Source organism: Dipodomys ordii, unplaced genomic scaffold (genome assembly GCF_000151885.1).
Source record: "Dipodomys ordii isolate 6190 unplaced genomic scaffold, Dord_2.0 Scaffold5, whole genome shotgun sequence".
Classification (NCBI taxonomy): Eukaryota; Metazoa; Chordata; class Mammalia; order Rodentia; family Heteromyidae; genus Dipodomys; species Dipodomys ordii.
The window spans coordinates 24,136,571-24,158,244 of record NW_012267221.1 but is presented as its reverse complement, the minus strand read 5'-3'; the positions used below and the strand labels follow the sequence as shown (position 1 = coordinate 24,158,244).

General features: G+C 37.1%; 1 protein-coding gene across 2 annotated transcripts in view; it reads right to left on the bottom strand.

Annotated features, from left to right (window-relative positions):
* Positions 1 to 21,661, bottom strand: part of Scrn3 (secernin 3) — a 24,644-nt gene extending 2,983 nt beyond the window's left edge. The window contains exons 1-7 of one of the 2 annotated variants that reach the window (XM_013029218.1): positions 21,586 to 21,661; positions 19,377 to 19,536; positions 18,567 to 18,748; positions 17,827 to 18,026; positions 14,130 to 14,342; positions 5,167 to 5,329; positions 3,162 to 3,336 (exon numbers count right to left, since the gene is read on the bottom strand). In XM_013029218.1, coding sequence (XP_012884672.1) covers positions 3,162 to 3,336; positions 5,167 to 5,329; positions 14,130 to 14,342; positions 17,827 to 18,026; positions 18,567 to 18,748; positions 19,377 to 19,535 — 1,092 coding nt within the window. In that variant the 5' untranslated portion in view covers position 19,536; positions 21,586 to 21,661. The other variant, XM_013029227.1, reaches the window with a different exon arrangement.
* Between the last annotated feature and the right edge of the window lie 13 nt (positions 21,662 to 21,674).

The following is a 21,674-nucleotide window of genomic DNA, read 5'->3' as shown; positions in this document are numbered from 1 at the left end:
TTAAACGGTGATCCTCAAATCTCAGCCTCCTGAGTAGCTAGGATTACAGGCATGAGCCACCAGTGCCAAGCTAAATTTAAATATTTTATCTGTGAGAAAAAGTTAAATGTCAGTCAACAAACTGAGATTCAAAATTTTGCAATATAAGCTGAGCAGGATGGTATATACTTGTAGACCCAGCTACTTAGAGACTGAGACAGGGGAATTACTTGAGCCCAGGATTTTGAGGTCAGGCTAGGCAGTATAACAAAAATCCCTTCTCAATAAAATAGAATAAAACAATCTAATTTACACACACACACACACACACACACACACGAATATCTCAGAATCTGACCCAGAATCAATTCAGAAATAAGCTAAGGAAAAATTAGCCAACTCATTTAAGAAGAAATATGACCAATAAGCACAGATGATTACCAATCATAGTAGTAATCAAGAAATGAAAATTAAAACTATCAATAAGAGTATCTAAATGTAAAGTAGTTATTTATGGGGTCAGAACTAGAATCCAGATCTTTGATGCTTCCTTCAAATTCTATCATCAATCAGCAATGCCACTTCATAGTAAACACGTTCAAGTTTTTATTTCAATATTAAAATATTAATTAGCAATTGATTTTAACGAACATTGAACTATTTAATTACAAAACTTGCCTCCCAAGCCGGGCACCGGTGGCTCACGCCTGTAAGCCTAGCTACTCAGGAGGCTGAGGATCTAAGGATCATGGTGCAAAGCCAGCCTGGGCAGGAAAGTCCGTGAGATTCTTATCTTAAATAAACCACTAGAAAACCGGAAGAGGTGCTGTGGCTCAAGCAGTAGAGTACTGGTCTTGAGCTGAAGAGCTGAGGGACAGTGTTCAGGTGCAGAGTTCAAGCCCCACAACTGACAAAAACAAAACAAAACAAAAAAAAACTTGCCTCCCAGAAACAATATTATGGGAGGAAAAAAGAGCTGAAAACTTTAAGCTATTATAAGCAATGAAGGCTGTACGGAGACTGCTCCAAGAGTAGAATCTCCTGCAATAGTATCTCTAAGAGACTTTCACAAAAATCAGAGAACCAGCAGCTCACTGTTTTCACTACACTGAGTTTGGAGAATGAGCCAAGCAATAGAGATGGACAATACCACTAGCCCAGTGGACCACAGTCAGCATGCTAAAGCGGCTGCTAGTGCTTGCTCCCCATTCACACCAACAAACCTACAAGAGTGTTAGATTGAGTTCTGAAGTGAAAACAAAGAGCAACATCAAGAATTCTTAGCAAATTTTAAGTCTGTAAGAGCTCTTTCCTTAAGTGTAAGCAAAATAGTAAAGAGAATAAAAGGTATGGCAACAAACATGCTACAGGCATTAATAAATAATTACCTGAAGGAAATTTAATTTAGTTCACTTAACTGTAGACAGAATGTAAATTTATACATCCTGACAAAGTAGAGATATAGGCAAACAAAAATAAGCAGGTGATAGAAATAAGTAAGAAAAGACAAATGGTTAATCTTTTTCTTCATTGTAGGGACTCTTTACACAGCCTTTCATTTTATCTACTCCCCCTCCCCTGGTGTTAGAGGACAAAGGGCTAGGGAGCAATGATGAGGTATGATGTGATATATATTATATATATTATAATATATAATATAATATATATATACATATATATAATTCTGGTGGCAGTAGCTCTTGCCTATAATCCTAGCTACCCAGGAGGCTGCGATCTAAAGGACAGCAGTTCAAGGTCAGGCCAGGCAGAAAAATTTCTAGACTTAATCTCTAAAATAACCAACCAAAAGCCCAGGGCTGAAGACATGGCTCAAGTAGAGTCAGCCTTAAGCGTGATGTCCTGAGTTCAAACCTAATACATCCAATAAAAGAAAAATCAACTTATGACAGAAAATAAATATACCTGTATATTCCTGGGGATTAAATTTTGAATTATGTATTGCTTGTCTATAATGCTTACAGTTTGTAAATAATATTCACATGTCATTATAGACATATAACTCATTATTGTAAGTGTATGGGATCTTGCCATAAAGGACATGCCAATTAAAACTACACTAAGATTCTTTCTTAAGTTTGTAAAAGAAAAAGAGATCAACAAAAAAAACAACTACAAATGAAAAAGCCTGAGATTCTTTTAAAAATCACTTTCAATTAATTTTAGTCAGAGCTGCAGGATTAAAAAAAAACTCAGGTTAAGTATACTTCAGAGACTTTGTAATTTTTTTTGCTTTTTTGGTCTGGTTGTGGAGCCTGAACTCTGGGCCTGGGCACTGTCCCTCAGCTCTTCAGCTCAAGGCTAGCGCTCTACCACTTGAGCCACAGCGCCACTTCCGACTTTTTTCTTTTTGCTTATGTGGTGCTGAGGAATGGAACCCAGGGCCTCAGGCATGCAAGGCAAGTGCTCTACCACTGAGCCACCCAGCCCAGGCTTTGTAATTTTTGATGTGTGATATATAATAAGCAAACTCTTACCCAATCCTAGTTTCAGATTCCTGGCAGGAAAATGGGAATGATAATAGCACCTGTCTTATTAAGCACTTGGGAACATTAAATGAAAAGAAATGGCATATAACAAGGGCTCAATAACTGCTAGCTATTGTTACTATGTTTAATACACTAAATTCTCTAAAAGAACCAAAGATAAAAAGTAATATAGTCAGCCGGGTGACGGTGGCTATTCAGGAGGCTGAGATCTGATGATCATGGTTCAAAGCCAGCCTTGGCAGGAAAGTCTGTGAAACTCTTCTCTCCAGACACACAAAAAGTAAAATAGTCACTATAGTTTGAGTAGCTAAGTTTGTCTGTGTGTGTGCGCGTGCGCGTGGCACGCGCACTAGTCCTATGGTCCTGAGGCTGGAACTCAGGACCTTGAGCGATCTCTGAACATTTTTTAGCTCAAGACTAGTGCTCTACCACTAGAGCCACAGCTTCATTTCTGGCTTTTTGGTAGTTTATTGGAGATAAGAGTCTCACAGACTTTCCCTTCAGTCCTCAGATCTCAGCCTCCTGAGGGCTAGGATTACAAGTATGAGCTACTGGCACCCGGCTTCTAAATTATTTTTAAGCCCATTTTTTTTACCCTAATACTCCAAAATTCAAACTATGGATCAAATCACAAAGTATTCTTAATGGTATAATGATTAATATAATTACTCATACCTCATTATTAAGTATTACTTCCAATGCCTGCTGATGTTCTTGGTAGAGTGGGTGTCTTCTGTCAGGCTTGCAGTGTGGTTTCTTTTTAACCTGATCTTCAAGATCAAATGTTGGTGAACTGGTATCCAATAGTTGTGAAATACATGGCACAAATACAAAAGGCTTAAAAACAGACCTGGAAAAATTGGCATGTCAAAATATGCAATTATATTCAGCATTATTCTGAAGAGTCCCACCAATTAGAAATGTTTACTAATGGCAGTCAGTTGTTCCTTTCCCCTGATACACTTGAATCCCATTTAGGGAAAGGGATAAAGCTTTACTCAGCTTTGCATTCTCATAGATCTAACACAGAGCTTAGGGCATAAATGATACCAGTGAACTAGTAGTTTGGCATTCTACAAGGCAAGAACAATCCTAGATGTTTTAAAATGAAGATTATGTTTTGTCTGAAAGATTGAAGTGTTTGTTTTGTTTTCTTTGTTTGTAGTACAGAGGACTAAACCCAGGGTCCCATGCTTGTTAGGTAAGTGCTCTGCTACACAAGCCAAGCCCTCAGTCCTTGTCTTTTTATTATTTTGGATAGGATCTCACTAACTTTGCCATGTCTGGCCTGGAGCTTGTGATCCTCTTACCTCAGCCTCCCTAGTAGCTGGGATTAAAGATATGAACCACTATGCTTGGCTTTCACCAATGTTACTAAAGGGATACAAGTTTCATTATATTTTCTTGAAAACGTATTTATTTATTTTGGCAGTTTGAACTGGAGTTTGACCTCAGGGCCTTGTACTTGCTAGTAGGCACTTTACCACTTGACTGCCTCTAGCCCTTTCTGCCTCTGATATTTTTCAAATAGACTTACTTCCCACCCCTCCCCGCAAGGCCAGCCTAGACTACAATTCTCCTATCTAGGTATTCCATGTAGCAGGGATGACAGGCATGCACCACCACACTTGGCACTTTATTGGTTGAGACAGAGCCTTGCAAACATATTTGCCCACGATGACCTCTTACCATAATTTTCCCTCTTCTGCCTCCTGTATAGCTGTGATTACAGTGTGGTCTACTGACCAGCAAAAAAATACCTTTAATAATGTGGAAGACTAAAGGCTAGTGAAAATAATTCTACATGTAACATGCTTAGCTTAAAAAAAATATTAATGATAGCCAGGCATGGTGCTTCACGCCCATAATCCTAGCTACTCAGGAGGCTTAGATCTGAGGATCACGGTTCAAAGCCAACCCAGGCAGGAAAGTCTGTGAGACTCTTATCTCCAATTAACCACCAGAAAACAAGAAGTGCCACTGTGACTGTAGTGGTGTAGTGATAGAGCACTAGCCTTGACCTGAATTGCTGAGGGACAGCGCCCAGGCCCAGAGTTCAAGCCCCACAACCAACAACAACAACAACAAAAACTAATGATTTAAAATAGTCTATAAAGTCCTAAAATATAACTGGAACTATTTATATTTTAAGTTTTCCATGTATGTATCTTCTAGATATGAATACATAAGTAAATCTAGAATGACAACATAGCTTAAGTTGTTTACTATTATTAATTGTTTAATGTCATAATGTCTAAAGTCTAAGAAAACTTATACATGTTCTTTCTTTACAATGTTAAATAGATTTGTGGGAAAAAGGAGGGGGGGTGGGCAGGAGATGGGAAGGAATGGGAAGGGGAAACAAAGGAGAAGGCAACAATGCTTGATAAGAAATGTGCTCATTATCTTGCCCATGTAATTGTAACCCCTCTGTATGGTATTTTCACAATTAAAAAAAAAAGGAGGGAGGGATAACTGAATACAAGAATCTCTTGGCCTTATCCATAAAATAAAAAAGTAATTATTTACATGTGGGAATTGCAAACTCAAATCTGAAGAGAAAATACATAAAAATTTACTTTGTATAATAAAAAAATTTGCTTGACAAAATCATCAGTATACTAAGGATTCTACCCCATCCTATCTCCTCTTGCTTGTTCACAGAATTTTGTGGCTTCACCTTTCAGGATCAGGAGTCCCTGTAAAGAAGTGAACACAGGGAAGGCCGAAGTCTTGAGGTAAAACAGAAACCATGCTTGCAGTTGTCAGGAATTCTCCCTCCATGTTAATGCCACTTGGTTTATCTCGGAGTATTTCCATCATTGTTTCAAAAGTTATGTTTCCTAAGGAAATAATTTTTAAAACCATCAAATATGTATGCATATATTTATGCTTTGTAAATACAAATTGCTTTCTCTGCTGATAACATATAACAAGATTTACTGGTTTAGGTATAAAGACATTGACCATAAATAACTTTGTACTAACTGTCACTGTCACAAGAAAGATATTTCCTTCTAAATAAAAAATAGACATGATTGGAGGTATGGCTCAAAGTGGTAGAACATCAGCTATAGCAAAAAGCCAAGCAAGACTGACAGGCCCTGAGTTAACGCCATGATACTGGAAAAACAAAACAAAACAAAACAAAATCCCAGATTCTCTAACAGGTAAAAACTTCCTAAAAATAATCAGTGGCGCAAAAATACAGTCAATCCTATTGCACCTACAAGATTTCTTAAGGCATATTTAGTCAGCAACAAACTGATGATACCAATAACTACTATGAGAACCAATACAAAGAGAACAATGAACTTTTTGTTTCCAATATTATACAAGATATTATTTTACAAAATAAATTTTTCTATAGTTTCTGTGCTTGACCTTAATATATGTATATAAAAGTATGAATTAAAACTTGTAAAGAAATGAAGAAGATAAAGCATTTTATTAGTTAGGGAAAGTTAGATAGGCACAATTTTGCTGGACTACTTTGAAAGTATGAACATCTGTTATGTATGATTGAAGTATTTTGTGTGATTATATTGTATTTTATGCTCCTATTATAGAGAGCTTCAGAATTCAGTATTTGGAAAATATAGCCAAAAAATCTTAAAAAGTTGTTCATATCTTCAGACAGTTTTTGCTCTTTTCTATACATATCCATACCCAAATTAGGGGGTCAGATTGACCTTTTGACAAAAAAATAATATCACCCTACCCAATGAAGTTCTCCAAGGCATTGTTCTCCTTCTCATATGTCATCTGTTTACCACTCCCAGTTCCTTCTGAATCAAGTGAAAATTCTTTGAAATTAAACCCTACTATTAAGCTCAATAGAAACCACCTTTTCCTCTCCTGTACAAGTATGCTTCATCTTTTGACTATATTGATCCTAGTCTGCCCTTAGGTTATACGTTTTCTAGACATTGATGAGATTTTTCTCTGGTTCTCATTCATTCAGATATTTGTTAATTATTAAAATATTAATTAAATGTCAAGCCTCATCCCAGGCAATGGAGATGTACCTATATGAAGTTATATATGAAGAGACCTATGTCTGTGTATGTGAGACAGTAAAGTCCCTTCATCTCATTTCAACTGAAATTGAAAATCTTTCCTGAAGTTTCAGAATACGTTTTAAAGTTTTCCTTTGAATAAACAAGAAATTCTCATAATCAAAAGAAAAGAGATACTCAAAGTAATACATTTTAAATGAGGGCCAAGAGCTGGTCATGATGCACACATCTATAATTCCAGCTCTTGAGATAGACTAGAGCAGGAAGAACACACAAAAATACTTTTTGGTTGCTGTTGCTATCTCACTATGTAACCCAGGCTGGCTCCAAAGTTATCATCTTCTTGGAAAATATATATTTCAAAGCTTTAAAAATAAGGTATCAGGGAGATAAGTCTATTAAATAAATGCAAAACCGTTTTCATATAACCAAAAGCAAACAATTAAGAACTGTAATAGAAATTAACAAATTCAATTAGAGTAAAATGTATACAATAACAGAAGAAACTTATAAGTCAACATGAAAATCAGCAATCTAAGCTCTCACTTTACTACAAAAAGAAAAATAAATATAAAGCCCAAAGCATGTATAAGAAAGGAAATAAAGAACTGAAATCAATACATTGAAAAGAGAAAAATTGAAAAAAGTCGTTAGTAAATAGTTGTCTCTTGTAATGATAAAAAAAATTGATAAACCTCTGGCTAGACTGGCAAAGAAAAGAGACAAGAGACACAAATTACAAATTATTAATGTCAAGAATTAAATAGATATCATGACAGACTATATACAAAAATAAAGGAATATTACAAATAACTTTATACATTTAATTTACAACTTAGAAAAAATGAACCCATTCTCTAAAAAGCATGTTTTATAAAATTCATGATGTAAGGAATTAAACCTATAGTATGTGTGTGTGTGTGTGTATATAACTAATGGAAACATAATTTACAGTGGTAAAAAAAAATTGGAAACAAGGGGCTATAAGCACAGCTTCACAAGTCCCTGGGTTCAAGCCCCAGTACCACAGAAAAACAGGAAAGAAACTGTGAACAATACCATTGATTACTAGCTGGAAGCATAGGCTTCCAGACTGGTCCCTACAACCCAGAAGTCACAGATCAAATCATTCATGTCTGCTGTCATCTGTTCCCCTTCTTGCCACTGAGTGAACGTTGATGAAGTATTTCTATATCAAGAGAAAGTTAAGGTAGAAAACATGCTGATGCAAAAAGCTATTAAAGTCTACCTAAGGGGCTGGGAAGGTGGCTCAGTGGTAGAGCGCTTGCCTTGCATGCATGAGGCCCTGGGTTCAATTCTTCAGCACCACATAAGCAGAAAAAGAAAAGCCAGAAGTGGCGTTGTGGCTCAAGTGATAGAGTGCTAGCCTTGAGGTAAGTGGTAAAGTGCTAGCCTTGAGGTGAAGGGCTGAAGGACAGCGCCCAGGCCCAGAGTTCAGGCCCCACGACCAGACCCCAAAAAATTAAAATAAAATAAAGTCTACCTAAGAACACAGAAAAAGATGTGAATAAATTCATAACTTGATTTTTATTCTTGAATAGAAAGGCAATATTATCAAATGTCAATTCTTCCTTAAAATAATCTGTATTATTAACTCAATTCCAGTCAAACCTCAATAATACATTCTTTGGATGAGCTGAAAAAATATGTTAAATTCTTTTGAAAAACTGAACATAGGGCTGGGAAGGCGGCTCAGTGGTAGAGTGCTTGCCTTGCATGCATGAGGTCCTGAGTTCAATTCCTCAGCACCACATAAGCAGAAAAAGCCGGAAGTGGTGCTGTGGCTCAAGTGGTAGAGCGCTAGCCTTGAGCTGAAGAGCTGAGGGACAACACCCAGGCCCTGAGTTCAAGCCCCACAACCAACAAAAAAATAGAAAAAGGAAAAAGAAAAATAACAATTCCAAAGGTCAGGTGTAATGTTGTATGCCTGTAATGCCAGCTACTCTGGAGATGATTAAGAAGATTGTAGTTTGGGGCCACTCCTAAAAGCAAAAAAAAAAAAAAAAAAAGCAGTTCAAGTAATAAAGTGCTTGTCTAGTAAGAGGGGGTGGGGAAGCCATGAGCTCAAAGTCCAGTACTACCAAAAGAAAAAAAAATTTAAGAGTCATTTTCCATTTATCAGTTAATGTAAGGACTTTACAGTACTTAGTTCCAGCTACTGCCTCCTATCTTTTGTGCTATGATCCTGAGAAGCAGATGTACAACATCGGAGTCAATGCAAAGGCATTTTGTTTGATTGCCTTGAGCTCAAGGCTGGCCTATGTAGTCCAGGGTGGCAGGCTTCAAACTCACTGAACCAGCCTCCAGAGTTCTGGGACTCATTACTATATCAGAGCCCACAGTATTTAGGGGAAAATGCCTGTGAGAGAAAATGAGGAGTTAGGAGAGGCTCAGCAAGCCACCAGACTGTGATACAAGCCTGATCCTGAGTTCAGCAGATAAAGGACTTATGGTATAGCTCAGGGGTAGGGAAAAGAAAAAGGTATGGTGGTTTGGGGGGTGGAGAGAGGTAATGGATACGAATAACGTGGAATACAACAAGAATCCTAATGTTTAGGGTAATTTTGGACAAATTGATTACCATTATATTGACATAATTAATTCTGCTATGTTTAACTACAAAATAACTGAATCACAGATTTGAATGCACACAAGATTATAGTAATGGATGTATTCAACAAGTCTATTTTTTCCAAGTGTGAAGTACAGTTTATCTAGCTCTCTGTGTTTTGCCGAAAGAATGTCTTTCCAATACTTTCACAGAAAATTGTCTACTAGTACATTATGGTTAATTTTTACTATGATTTTTCTAGGTAAGATGAGCCTACCTCTCTCCTTTCCAACTATCCCTACCTGATAGCTATTAACTGTGCTGCATGTATATCCAAATTGTATTTCTATTCACTCATGTATTTTAAATAACTAGTTTAAATTGCAATGAAATTGCAACCTGTATTTTGCATTCATTTTACTGAACCCTGCCACTGTAGTCTCAGTACTTATTCAATGCTTGCTAGTGGATTACTTATAGCCATCCTACTCAAGTGATCATGTAAATCCTCCTTTCATTTTCAGAATTGTAGGTTTTGAATGCCAAAAGCATTTTTATAATACCTGTATTATCACAGTGTTATGGTTCAGACACTGTTTTTATTAAAACTTGCCATTTATAGGAGTTTAGACTTGAATCATTTTTAAATCTCACTAGATATTGAAGCTATGTATCTGATAGGTAGGTATGGATGGTAAGATTTTGATTTATTGTTGAGTTTTAATATTCATAGCTGTTTTTAGAAATATCCCTTTTTAGTTCTCCCAGTGTTTTTCAAAATTAACAGAAAGATAGAATTCCTTATAACAAGTTATCCATTAATTCAGTGACTTATTTTTCTTGAATTCAAAGTCATGGAGATATATGGAGAAATTAGATATGCATATACTTGTATAAACTCATTACCATAATATAGAATAGTTGATAGTTTTACATAATTGATGAAAGATCTGTAGATTATTATAATTTGGATATAGATGTGAGCCTTTATTATTAAATCATCAGATTATGAGGGGAATGGGGAAGGATTATGCTTTTTATATACTCTTTGTCTTTGTGGGCTAATCCAGGGCCTCATGCATGATTAGCCTATGATCTACCAGTGAAGTACATCTAGCCTCAGTTATTGTACAGTTTTGGAGAGAAGAAAAAAATATGTATGGTCAACCAACTAGTATTAAAAATAGATCCTCTTGTCCCCTCCCTTCTTCCTTTCCCTCCCTCTTCCTTCCCCTCTGCTCCTTTTTTTCTCTAGTAATTCTGAGCTTCTACAAATATTCTATCATGAACCTTTCTGCCGCAGTAAATAACTATTATAAGACTCTCATTTGGAAGTGGCACTGTGGCTCAAGCAGTAGAGCCTCACCTTGAGCTGAAGAGCTGAGGGATAGCGCTAAGCCCAGAGTTCAAGCCCCACGGCCAACCAAAAAACAAAAATGAAAACAAAAAAAAACACTCATTTGTTTCATAATGCCTGACAGGCAAATAGCAATCACTCACTAATCCATCTTTTAATAGATGCTTCCTAATTGATTTATAGAACCTTTAATCCATCCAATGTATGAGGGTATATCAGTCATGTTTTTATTAGTAGAATTACCCTTTTAGAAATTATCAGACATTTAGTAATATAAACTCATTTGCTGGAATTAGTTGGTAGCAAAAGGAGAAAAGTTACTCTATAAAAGCTAGTGTAAGCCGGGCGCTGGTGGCTCACGCCTGTAATCCTAGGTACTCAGGAGGCTGAGATCTGAGGATCTCGGTTCAAAGCCAGCCCGGGCAGGAGAGACGAGACTCCTATCTCCAATAAACCACCAGAAAACCGGAAGTGGTGCTGTAGCTCAAGTGGTAGAGCACTCGCCTTGAGCTGAAGAGCTGAGGGACAGTGTCCAGGCCCAGAGTTCAAGCCCCACGGCCGACAAAAAAAAAAAAAAAAAAAGCTAGTGTACCTCTTGCTCTTGCTCTTCTTTTCTAGCTCTCTCTGCTCTTTCTCTGCTCTAGCTCTTTCCTCTCTTTCCCAGCCGCGTGGAGTGCCAACCTTGCCTGGTCTCAGCAGGTCTACTGAATACCTACCCCTTACCTGAATACCACGTGAGTGCTACTGTTCTTACCCCTCTCTCTGCTCTTTTCTAGCTCTTTTCTCTCTTTCCTCTCTTTTGCCAGCCACGTGGAGTGCCAACCTAGCCTAGTCCCAGCAGGTCTACTGAATAAACCTACTCCTTACCTGAAAAATAAATAAATAAATAAATAAAAGCTAGTGTAGTGGCTCATGTCTAATTCTAGCTATGTGAGAGGCTAAGATCAAGAAAATTACAGTTTGAGACCATCTTGGGCAAAAAGTTAGTAAGACCCTTTCTCAACCAGTAGCTAAGCACAGTGGCACAAACCTGTCATCCAGCTACATGGAAGGCTGAGATCAGAAAAACCATGATTCCAGGTCAGCCTGGACAAAAGAGATCACAAGAATATCTTGAAGAAAAAGCTGGACATAGTGGTACTCCACTCTTGTCATCTTAACTAGAGCTGGAAGCATAAAATAGGAGAATCAAAACCTAGGCACAAGCTTAAGCAAAAAGTGCATTGCTATCTCAAAAGAACTAAAAAATAAGTACTAAAAAATGGTTGAACAACCAGGTGCCGGTGGCTCACACCTGTAATCCTAGCTACTCAGGAGGCTGAGATCTGAGGATTGTGGTTCAAAGCCATCTGGGGCAAGAAAGTGTGTCTTGTCTCCAATAAACCAATAGAAAACCAGAAGTGGTGCTGTGGCTCAAGTGGCAGAGCGCTCGCCTTGAGCTGAGGAGCTGAGGGACAATACTCAGGCCCAGAATTCAAGCTCCACAACCGACCAAAAAAAAAAAAAAAATGGATCAACAGTAGAGTGCCTCCCTAGCAAATGTAAGGCTGTGAGTTCAAATCCTAGTACTGCCCAAAAGGAAAATTATGTTGAAGTGTTCCAACATAAAGGGGAGAGTCAAGGAAGAGAGTCCCTAAGTTCTATAAAGCGCCTAAATCTCCATCTGATTCTGAATAATAACAATTTAGCTAGGATTAAAAAACAAACAAACTGAGCTATGTGCTGGTGGCTCACATCTATAATCCCAGCTACTCAGGAAGCTGAGCATCTCCGTTTAGACTTTCTGGGCAGGAAAGTTTGTAAAACTCTCATCTCCAATTCCACTAGAAAAGTAGAAGCGGCCAGGTGCTGGTGGCTCATGTCTGTAATCCTAGCTTCTCAGGAGGCTGAGATATGAGGATCACAGTTCAAAGCCAGCCCTGGCAGGAAAGTCCCTGAAACTCTTCTCTCCAATTAATCACCAGAAAATTGGAAGTGGCACCATGGCTCAAGTGGTAGAGTGCTTGCCTTGAGCTGAAGATCTGAGGGACAAATGCCCAGGACCAAAGTTCAAGCCCTACAACTGACCAAAAACAAAAGAAATTCAAGCTCCATGACAAAAAAAAAAAGTGACTGATTGAAATTTGAGTTGCCAAACTGTTTATTCTCTGGGAAAAAAAATCAATATTTTAATTTAAAATATTTGTTTGCTAAAACAAGAGTTAAACTATTTCAAATTAGGTTTTGATGGTCTGTGCTTTGAAGAAATAAGTTCATTTCCTTTGAGTTATTCAGTTGATGAGCATAAAGCCTTTGTAGCATTACTTTATGATTTTCATAATGTCTGTGAGATTTATGACAATTGCTCTTTTACGCATGATACTAGTAATTTGTGTCTTCTTTCTTTCTTTATTGGCTTATGAGTTTATCAATTGTTACCCATCTTTTTGAAGAATCAGCTTTTGGCTTGACCAATTTTCTCTATTATTATTTTGTTAACAACTTTATTGATTTTGGGTCCTTTCTTTATTTAAGCTTCCTTCTTTATCCTTGCTCGAGATTTCTCTCCTTTTTCTTTTTTCTAAAGTTTGTTAAATAGAAATCTGTAATACTGACTTGGGACTTTTTTATTGTCTTATATAAGTATTCAATGCTATAAATTTCCTTGTAAGCATCATTTTTCATAGCATTCCATTGATTTCTTTTCTTTTCTTTTTGGCAATTCTGGGGCTTGAACTCTAGGCCTGGGCACTGTCCCTGAGCTTCTTTTGCTCAAGGCAAGCACTCTACCAGTTGAGACACAGTGCCACTTCTGGCTTTTTTGAGTAGTTTATTGGAGATAAAAGTCTCGTGGAGTTTCCTGCCTGGGCTGGCTTCTAACTGTGGTCCTCAGATCTCAACCTCCTGAGTAGCTAGGATAACAGGTGTAAGCCAAAGGGGCTTAGCCAAATTTATATTTTTGAAGTGAAGTTTTAGGATGACAAGTTATTTAGGACCTGGAATAAGAAAGAAATAAAAAATCAAGGCAAAACAAAAGGGATAATTGGGAATTTCCCTGTTTGGTATGTTAGAGCCGACCTCCCCTTTCCTCATACCAGAAAAGGGAGTTCTTTCTTTTAGAGCTCTTTCTTTCCATACCCAGTGCACAGTTCTAGGACTGATATTCTTCGAAACCAAAGAAAGGGAGAAAAAAACCCCAAAACATGTAATTTACCACAACTGAACTTTGCTTTTCTACTTTGAGTTCTGGTTTCTTTCCCTTTCTGTCTTATATCTTACATTTTTATGAGTCTTCAGAAAGTTTCTCTATGCATCTCTTCTAAGATTTTACTTATGTTCAGAAAGACTTCATAGTATGCCCTTACTCTCTTATGTGGAACCAGGGACAGCCTACATTAATGCTAGAGAATTACACATTCTAACTAAAAGATAAAATTTATCAGAATGGCTATAATACAACAAAATCAAGACCCAAATACATGCTTTCTACAAGAAATTCACTTTAGTGCTTGCTTCGGCAGCACATATACTAAAACTGGAATGATACAGAGAAGATTAGCATGGCGCCAGTGCAAAGATGACACACAAATTCATGAAGAAATTCACTTTAAATATAAATATTTATACTTAGTGCAAATTCTTCAAAATAGATTTTATCACTCCTATATAATAACTATACAAACTTTATTCTGGTATTATTTGGATACTAGAATTACCTTTGTGTTTATTCAGAAGCTTGTAGCCCTCACAGTATCTGCCTGGTGAAGTCGTCATCTTGGCTGTGTCAAGGTAAGAATATGTTGCAGCAAAATCAAACTCCTTTTTACCATCCCACCAACCTTTCTGCTTAGCATATTTTCTCAAGTCTGGGTGCTCCCGATCAATCTTGGTTGTTATAGAAAGCTGGTTAGAAATATTGCGAATGCCCTCTAATTTCAAAGAAGGAAGAGAAGGGAAAAATACATTTAGCATAAAGTCTCAATCTGTACATTATAATTCTTAACCACTATTTAAATGCAAATACATACTTCTAAATTTTGTGCTAGTCATATTTCTTATATATTCTAAAAGATGAATACATTTTAAAATTTAAACTCTTTGGGATCATTTTAGGTACACATGCAGTTATAAGAAATAATACAGAGAGATACTTAACTCAGTTTCCCTCAATGATAACATCTTGTAAAACTATAATATCACAGCAGAATACTGGTATTGATACAGTCAAGAATACTTCCACCATGACAAAGATGCCTCATGTGGCCCTTTTATAGGCAAACCATTTGTCTTCCACTCTAAATCCTACTCCATCCAGTCTTTTTTTTTTTTTGATCAGATGTAGGACTTGAACTCTGGGCCTCAGCCCAGGATGTTGAACATTGTGTCCCACAGCTCATCAGCTCAAGATGAGCGTTCTACCACTTGAACCACAGTGCCACTTCTGGTTTTCTGGTAGTTTATTGGAGGTAAGAGTCTCACAGATTTTCCTGCCCAGGCTGGCTTTGAACCTCAATCCTCATATCTCAGCCTCCTGAGTAACTAGGATTACAGGTGTGAGCCACTAGCGTCCAGCCTCCATCCAGTCGTGAGTATGTCTCTATTGCTCTAAATGTCATTCAAGAATGTTTTATAAATGGAATCATACAATATATAACCTTCTGGGGTTTTTTTACACATCATGATTCTTTAAAGATTCATCCAGTTTATCATACCTATCAACAGTTCATTCATTTTTATTGCTAAGTAGTATCTCCTGGTTTAGATGTGTTACAGTTATATTTAACCATTCATTGACAAGTTGTTTCCAGTTGTTTCCATTATGGAGAAGGCTGCTATCAATATTTATGTCAAGGTTTTTATATGAATGTAAGTTGTTATTTATTTGTGAGAAGTGCACAGGAGTACAACTGCTATATTAGTTACACATCTCATCCTTTTAAGAAACAACTAAATTGTTTCCATAGTGGCTGGCTGTAAATTTTTGTAAGGAATGTATAAACGATTTAGTCCACATCTTGTCATCATCTGGGAATATGATTATTTTATTTTTGCCATTTTGCTAAAAGTCTAGTGATATCACAATGTGGATTTCATTTGCATTTCCCTAATGGCTAATGGTGCTAAGCATCATTCCATGCCCTTGTTTGGTATCTATATGTCCCTTCAAGTGCTGTCTTTTTCCCATTTTCTAACTGGATTGCTTACTGTGGAGCTTTGAGGGTTCTTTATATATTCTAACTAGTCTTCTTCCCTATGAATTACTTTTTAAAATACAATCATAAATAAGTTTAAAACAAAATATAAGAATCCCAAAAATAAGCCAGGCGCTGGTGGCTCACGCCTGCAATCCTAGGTACTCAGGAGGCTGAGATCTGAGGATCGCAGTTCAAAGCCATCCCGGACAGGAGAGACCGTGAGACTCCTATCTCCAATAAACCACCAGAAAACCGGAAGTGGCGCTGTAGCTCAAGTGGTAGAGCGCTGGCCTTGGCTGAAGAGCTGAGGGACAACGCCCAGGCCCAGAGTTCAAGCCCCACGACCGAAAAAAAAAAAAAAAAAGAATCCCAAAAATATTATGGCACTAAGCTTGAAAAAAATTTTCAACTAAAATACAAAATATGAAAGCCTGTTCTAAAGAGATAATAGATAATGCAGATGATAAATGACAGGGTTTTAAAACTAATTAAAATGATAGTCTGTTAAGGTCAAATCAATTATCACTCTAATAAAGTCATACTTGGGATATTCTTACTATAAAAACAAAAGGAGTCATAGCAGAATCAGAACAACAAACAGGCGTTTTGCATCTAATAGATAATTCTCTATAGTTTAACAAGTTAATGCTTTTTAAAATTAATATATATACATTTAACTGATACATAGTATTAAACATACTATGTCATATAGTGTGGCATTTCTACATGAACAATACAATGTATAATGATCAGATTACATTGTAGTTGGCATATTTATCCATTCAGGTATAAATTACTTCTTTGTGCTAAGGACATTCACAACAATTTAGTTCTTGGGTTCATTTAGTAATAGAAAGAACAATGGCAAAATTCATCTACAACAAGATAATTAGACTCAATGCAAATGTTCATCTTGCATGATCAGGTAAGACCTTTTCAACAAAATGTTTATTCATTTCTCTTTCATGCAACACACTTAATAAAAGTTCTCATTGATAACCAGACCAACAAGGATAATAGATTAAACTTAATTTCATATATTTATTTTATAAAATAGAATATGTAAAATGAATGTATAACGCAAAATATTTTTAAATCGTTAAGAAATAACTGACAATGACCTATTGTGAAAAATATATCCAAATCTTCTACAGCTTTATGATGCCTTTCTGAACTCTGCCAGCTCATGATTACCTTTCCTTTCTCTAAAGTTCATAGCATCCATGTGTCCATATATTGTCATGTACTATGTAACCTTTTACATATGTAACTTATTCCTCTAGTAAAACTAGGAGGTCAAAGAGGTAAGTACACAAGAAACAAATTATTATACTTGAATACAAGGCTGTGCTCTAGTCAAAGAACCCTGAACTAATAATTAGGAGGAAAAGTTAAAAGTTTTTCACCTACTACCTAAAATTATTTCATATCTCTGGATATCACCATTTGAAAAATTACAGTAATTCAGGATCATAAAGAAGACATCACAAGAAAAGAATTCCCAATCAAATTATATTCTTTTGCTCAATGACAAATTATATATCTACTATTGTAATGCCTTTCTAGGCAAGGCATAGTGGAACATGCTTGTAATCTCAGGTGCTTAGGAGGCAGAGGCATGGAGTATCATAAGTTTAAGACCAGCCCAGGCAAAGTGAATGAGACTATATCTCAAAAATGAAATATTTGAGACATTGTATAGCCTTTCTTTATTGAAAATAGAAATGGTTTAAGATTAGTAATATCGAGACAAAGTTGGTTTCCTATGTTTTGACTGAGGAAGAAGGTTAAATTATACCTTAGGAAAGTACATGTACTTATTATATATAGTAGTTGACAAATAGATGTTTTCTTCTTAATAGATACTTAATAGATACTTTTTTAACCTTGTGGGAAAAAAATGAAATGCAACATGACAAAATGGGTGGGGGTAGGGAAGCACTTGGAGTATTGGCTCAAGAGATAGAGGCTTGGTTAGTATTCATTAAGTCCCTAGGTTCAATTCCTGGTACTACACATACCCACACCTCCACCCTTTTAACCCCCAACACTCAAACACCCATGCTACCAAAGTCTGCTTTTCCTCGCCCCCAATACTTCCTCATGATACAATTTTAGAATTTAGTTAAAAGTTTTAAAAGAAAGAAATGGTAATAGATTATTGAAAAATGAAAAGCACTGTAGAATAGCCCAAAGCTCTGCACAGAGTTTTCCATACCTTGTACCTTTTCTGCTGCCCAGAACTTCCCTGCAGTCTCCAGAATCCACGCTTCCTTCCTATCAGCTATTAGGAAACTGTTATGATAGCTAAACTCCATCCTTCCTTCAGTACAATTTCCACCCTGGCCATATTTTTCTAGTAAATCAACGATGACATCGAGGGCTTTTTCAGCTGTATCAGCTCTTTCAAGGCCAAGTCTAAAAGAAAAATATTGAAGTTTTCTGATTAAAATAAATTTATTTTAATTTTGAGACTTTGCTTCACATTCAAAGTAAAATATCCTTCAAGTTAACAGATAAAATGAAATCTAACTTTTAAACTTTTCCTCAGAAGTCACTTTGGTATTATGAAAAAAAAAGTTTAGAAGCCAATAAATGTTTTGGAGTCAAGTTTTTTGAAGTCATATGTTCAAACTCCATCTTGGTAATTTATTAGCAAATTACTTTATCTCTGTTATTAACCTCATTGAGGTTAATAATATATACTCTATGAGGCTATTATGAGATTTAGTTAAACTTTTGATAAAGCACATTAGGCACTTCCAATGAATCATCATTTCCAAATTCTCTTCTCTCAGTTAATAATATTTGAGAGTCTAGAAGTTCATGCTGGTACTCTGAAGCATTTTTACATAAACTGCAAAGTATAAAAGCCAAAAGAGAGAAAGTAGGAAAATAAACTAGGTAAGTTATACCAAAATTTAAATTTAGACAAATTGTAGAGTGAAAAAATATAACCTGACAAGGTCCATGCCCAGTAGTGCTTCCTCATTACAAACTTCTTCTCTTCCCCATACAGCTTCATTCCCGATGCAAACTCCATGCTCATTGGCTCCCATTTCTGCTCCCCACAACCAAGCTGGACGACTGAGAACAACAGCATATGTCTCAGGAACTTGATCAATTTCTATGTAAGTACACTGTAAGAGAAAAAGTTATACAATAACTACAAAACTATAAAAAGAAGTTATCTAAACTCAGAATTTAAAACATCATTCTGAAGATATGGCCATTATGAAGGGGGTAAATAAATCAAAATTTTCCATAATAAAGGCATCAACCTTAAAATATTTTACACCAATGAGAATCCTTCCTATCTATCTAAAATGAAACCCCAATTCAAACATTCTTGATCCCTAGTCTGGAGTAAATGCCTCCCACCCGCAGCATGCTACTCCTCAACTTTAGACTGGGATTGGTTGTAAATATAGCCTATTCCTAGACAGGCTCCTATAAGACATTGTCTATAAGACATTGCCTAAGTCTTATCAGCTGATTTTAAAATTCCTTCTTATCTAATATAATTACATATAAAAACATTGTAAAAAGCATTGAAATATTTGATTAAAGAGTTAACAATTTTATTGTTATTCTAACTTCTAAATTTTTGAAATAGAAGACAGAACTCTATATTCTGTTCAAATTCTTTTTCAAATTTAAATTCTTGAATTTTAGCTTCTATAGTCTTCTGCCAATTGGTAGCTAATGATAAGAATATTTTTATTATACTTCTAAAGAAATTGCTAAGAAGACATGTATTTCACCTACCTTAAGCTGCTCTCCCAAATTATCATGAACTGCAGCTGAAAAGTAAACTATCTCTTGTACTTCATCGAAGAGTCTATCTGAATTTTTTCCAAAAATAATCCTATTATCAGTGGTTGCAGGCGGTAATGCCACAAATGAGTCACAGGAACAAGGCTCCATTCTGAAATAAAAATTATATGGAAATTTCAAAATAAAAAGAGAAAACATTATACACAAAACAGTTTTCCTCTATAACTAAAGGGTATTATTGTCATATCTAATAGTGTTCATTAAAGTTTTAAATATCATATACTATAGTTAAAATTTTTAAAAAGTAAAAGGAATGACAGAAGCCAGGCACTGATGGCTCAGGACTGTAATCCTAGCTACTCAGGAGGCTAAGATGTGAGGATCACAGTTTGAAGCCAGCTGGGGCAGGAAAGTCTGTGAGACTCTCATCTCCAATAATTTACCAAAAATCCAGAAGTGGAGCTGTGGCTCAAAGTAGTAGAGCACTAGCCTTGAGTGAAAAAGCTCTGGGACAGAGTTCAGGCCCTGAGTTCCAGCCCCCAATTGACCAAAAAAATAAAAAAAAGACAGGAGTCAATCAGACACACCAATCAATACAAAAATGGGTAATGAAGAGTACCTTCTTCTTGTTTACAGGACAAATTTGCTCTTAGAACTTTTTCTCCTTAAATCTTCTCTTAATTCCTTTCACTATTTCTATATTTGGGATCTCTACACCTAATTTAGTGTTGTAAAGGCTATATAGTCTACTATATTTGTGTACCTACATGCATCCCTTTGCTAGACAGTAAGATCCTTGATAGGAATAATTTTTATTAATATTTGTGTTGCTACCATTGAACTTATGATGAGAAAAGAGGTTAGAATTCTTTCTGTTCATTTTTGAGTGTATTTCAACCCTTCCATCTTGGCTCTTCTATCCAGTTAGTTCCTGCAATACATACTTTTGACAGGCTACATAATTCCTCTGTTTCCAACCTCATCAATTAAAAAAAAAAAAAACCTGTCTAATGTGGTCTATTAGGAGAATCCAACAAGCCATAACATAGTAGAGCCCTCATATTGTGAGAGTAAATTCCTTAACAAATGAATTATTCCTTAGGGGAAGAGAAGGGCTGGTATTATTAGGTTTTAACTCAGGACCTCCAGCTTGCTCAGGTGATGTGCTACCAACTTGAATCGTGCCTCCAGCTCAGCTTCCTACTGGCTATTTTGGAGATGAAGACTTACCAGTCTTTTCTGTCCAGAATGACTTCGAACCCAGTATTCTAGATCTCAACCTCCTAAATAGCTATGATTGCAGTTGTGAATCACCTGTATCCAGCTAAGGTTTATTCTTAAATTCTTCCCAGTTAGAGAATTTGGTTGGTGGATCCCACAGAGTATTAGTACCACCTTCACTCAAAACCTGTAGCCTTGAGCAGGGATGTGGATCAGTGGTAGAGCTCTTCCTACCTGCAAACACGAAGCCCTGAGTTCAAACCTTAGCATCACAGAACAAAACAAAACAAAGACCTAAAAAAATAAAAAATATATAAAAATAAAAACTACAACCACTGGTGACGTAAAGGTCATCTAAGGAGACCCAAAGGTCATGATATGCGCCTTGGTAGTCAGAACTAACGGGGTAAGGAACTTGCCGTTCAGTTGGGCCGGGGGGGGGGGGGGAGCCTGGCCTCTAGCTAGGTGAAACTTTGACCACCCCACCCAACGAGTATTTATCATTCAACATTTATTGAATTTCTGCACAAGCCACCGTACTATTGAGAACGAACGAGGGCCCCACCCTGAGGAAATCCCCTTCTACTTTATAGACTTTTATTCAAATGCTTTGGGGAAACCTCACCTGAGGACTAAGGGTAGGACAAAAGTGACCATCTCCACACAACAGGAGCAAAGCCGTAGAGAAAAGATGTTGCAATTGATGTCAGAGCTACTAGCAACCCAGGCTTACACTTGAAGCCCGCGGGTACAGGCCATCAGGCTGACCCCGCACCCCGCGGGACCCAGCACCCCGCGGGACCCAGCACCCTGCAGGCGGCGCTCACAACGCAACTGGCGCAGCTACGCCCAGCAGCCCACGAGAGCTCCGCCACCACCCCGGAGCCCGCCCGCCGAATCTGTACCTCAACTCCGCAAGCCCCTCCCTCACGCACGGCCCTACCCCCACGCACGACCCTCCCCTCGCGCACGCCCTTACTCAGGCCTCTGAACTCGCTGGAGTGACAGCCGAAAGGGGAGGGAGTGGAGGCGCTAGTTGCCGGAAGTTGTCACCTTTGACCGCGGAAG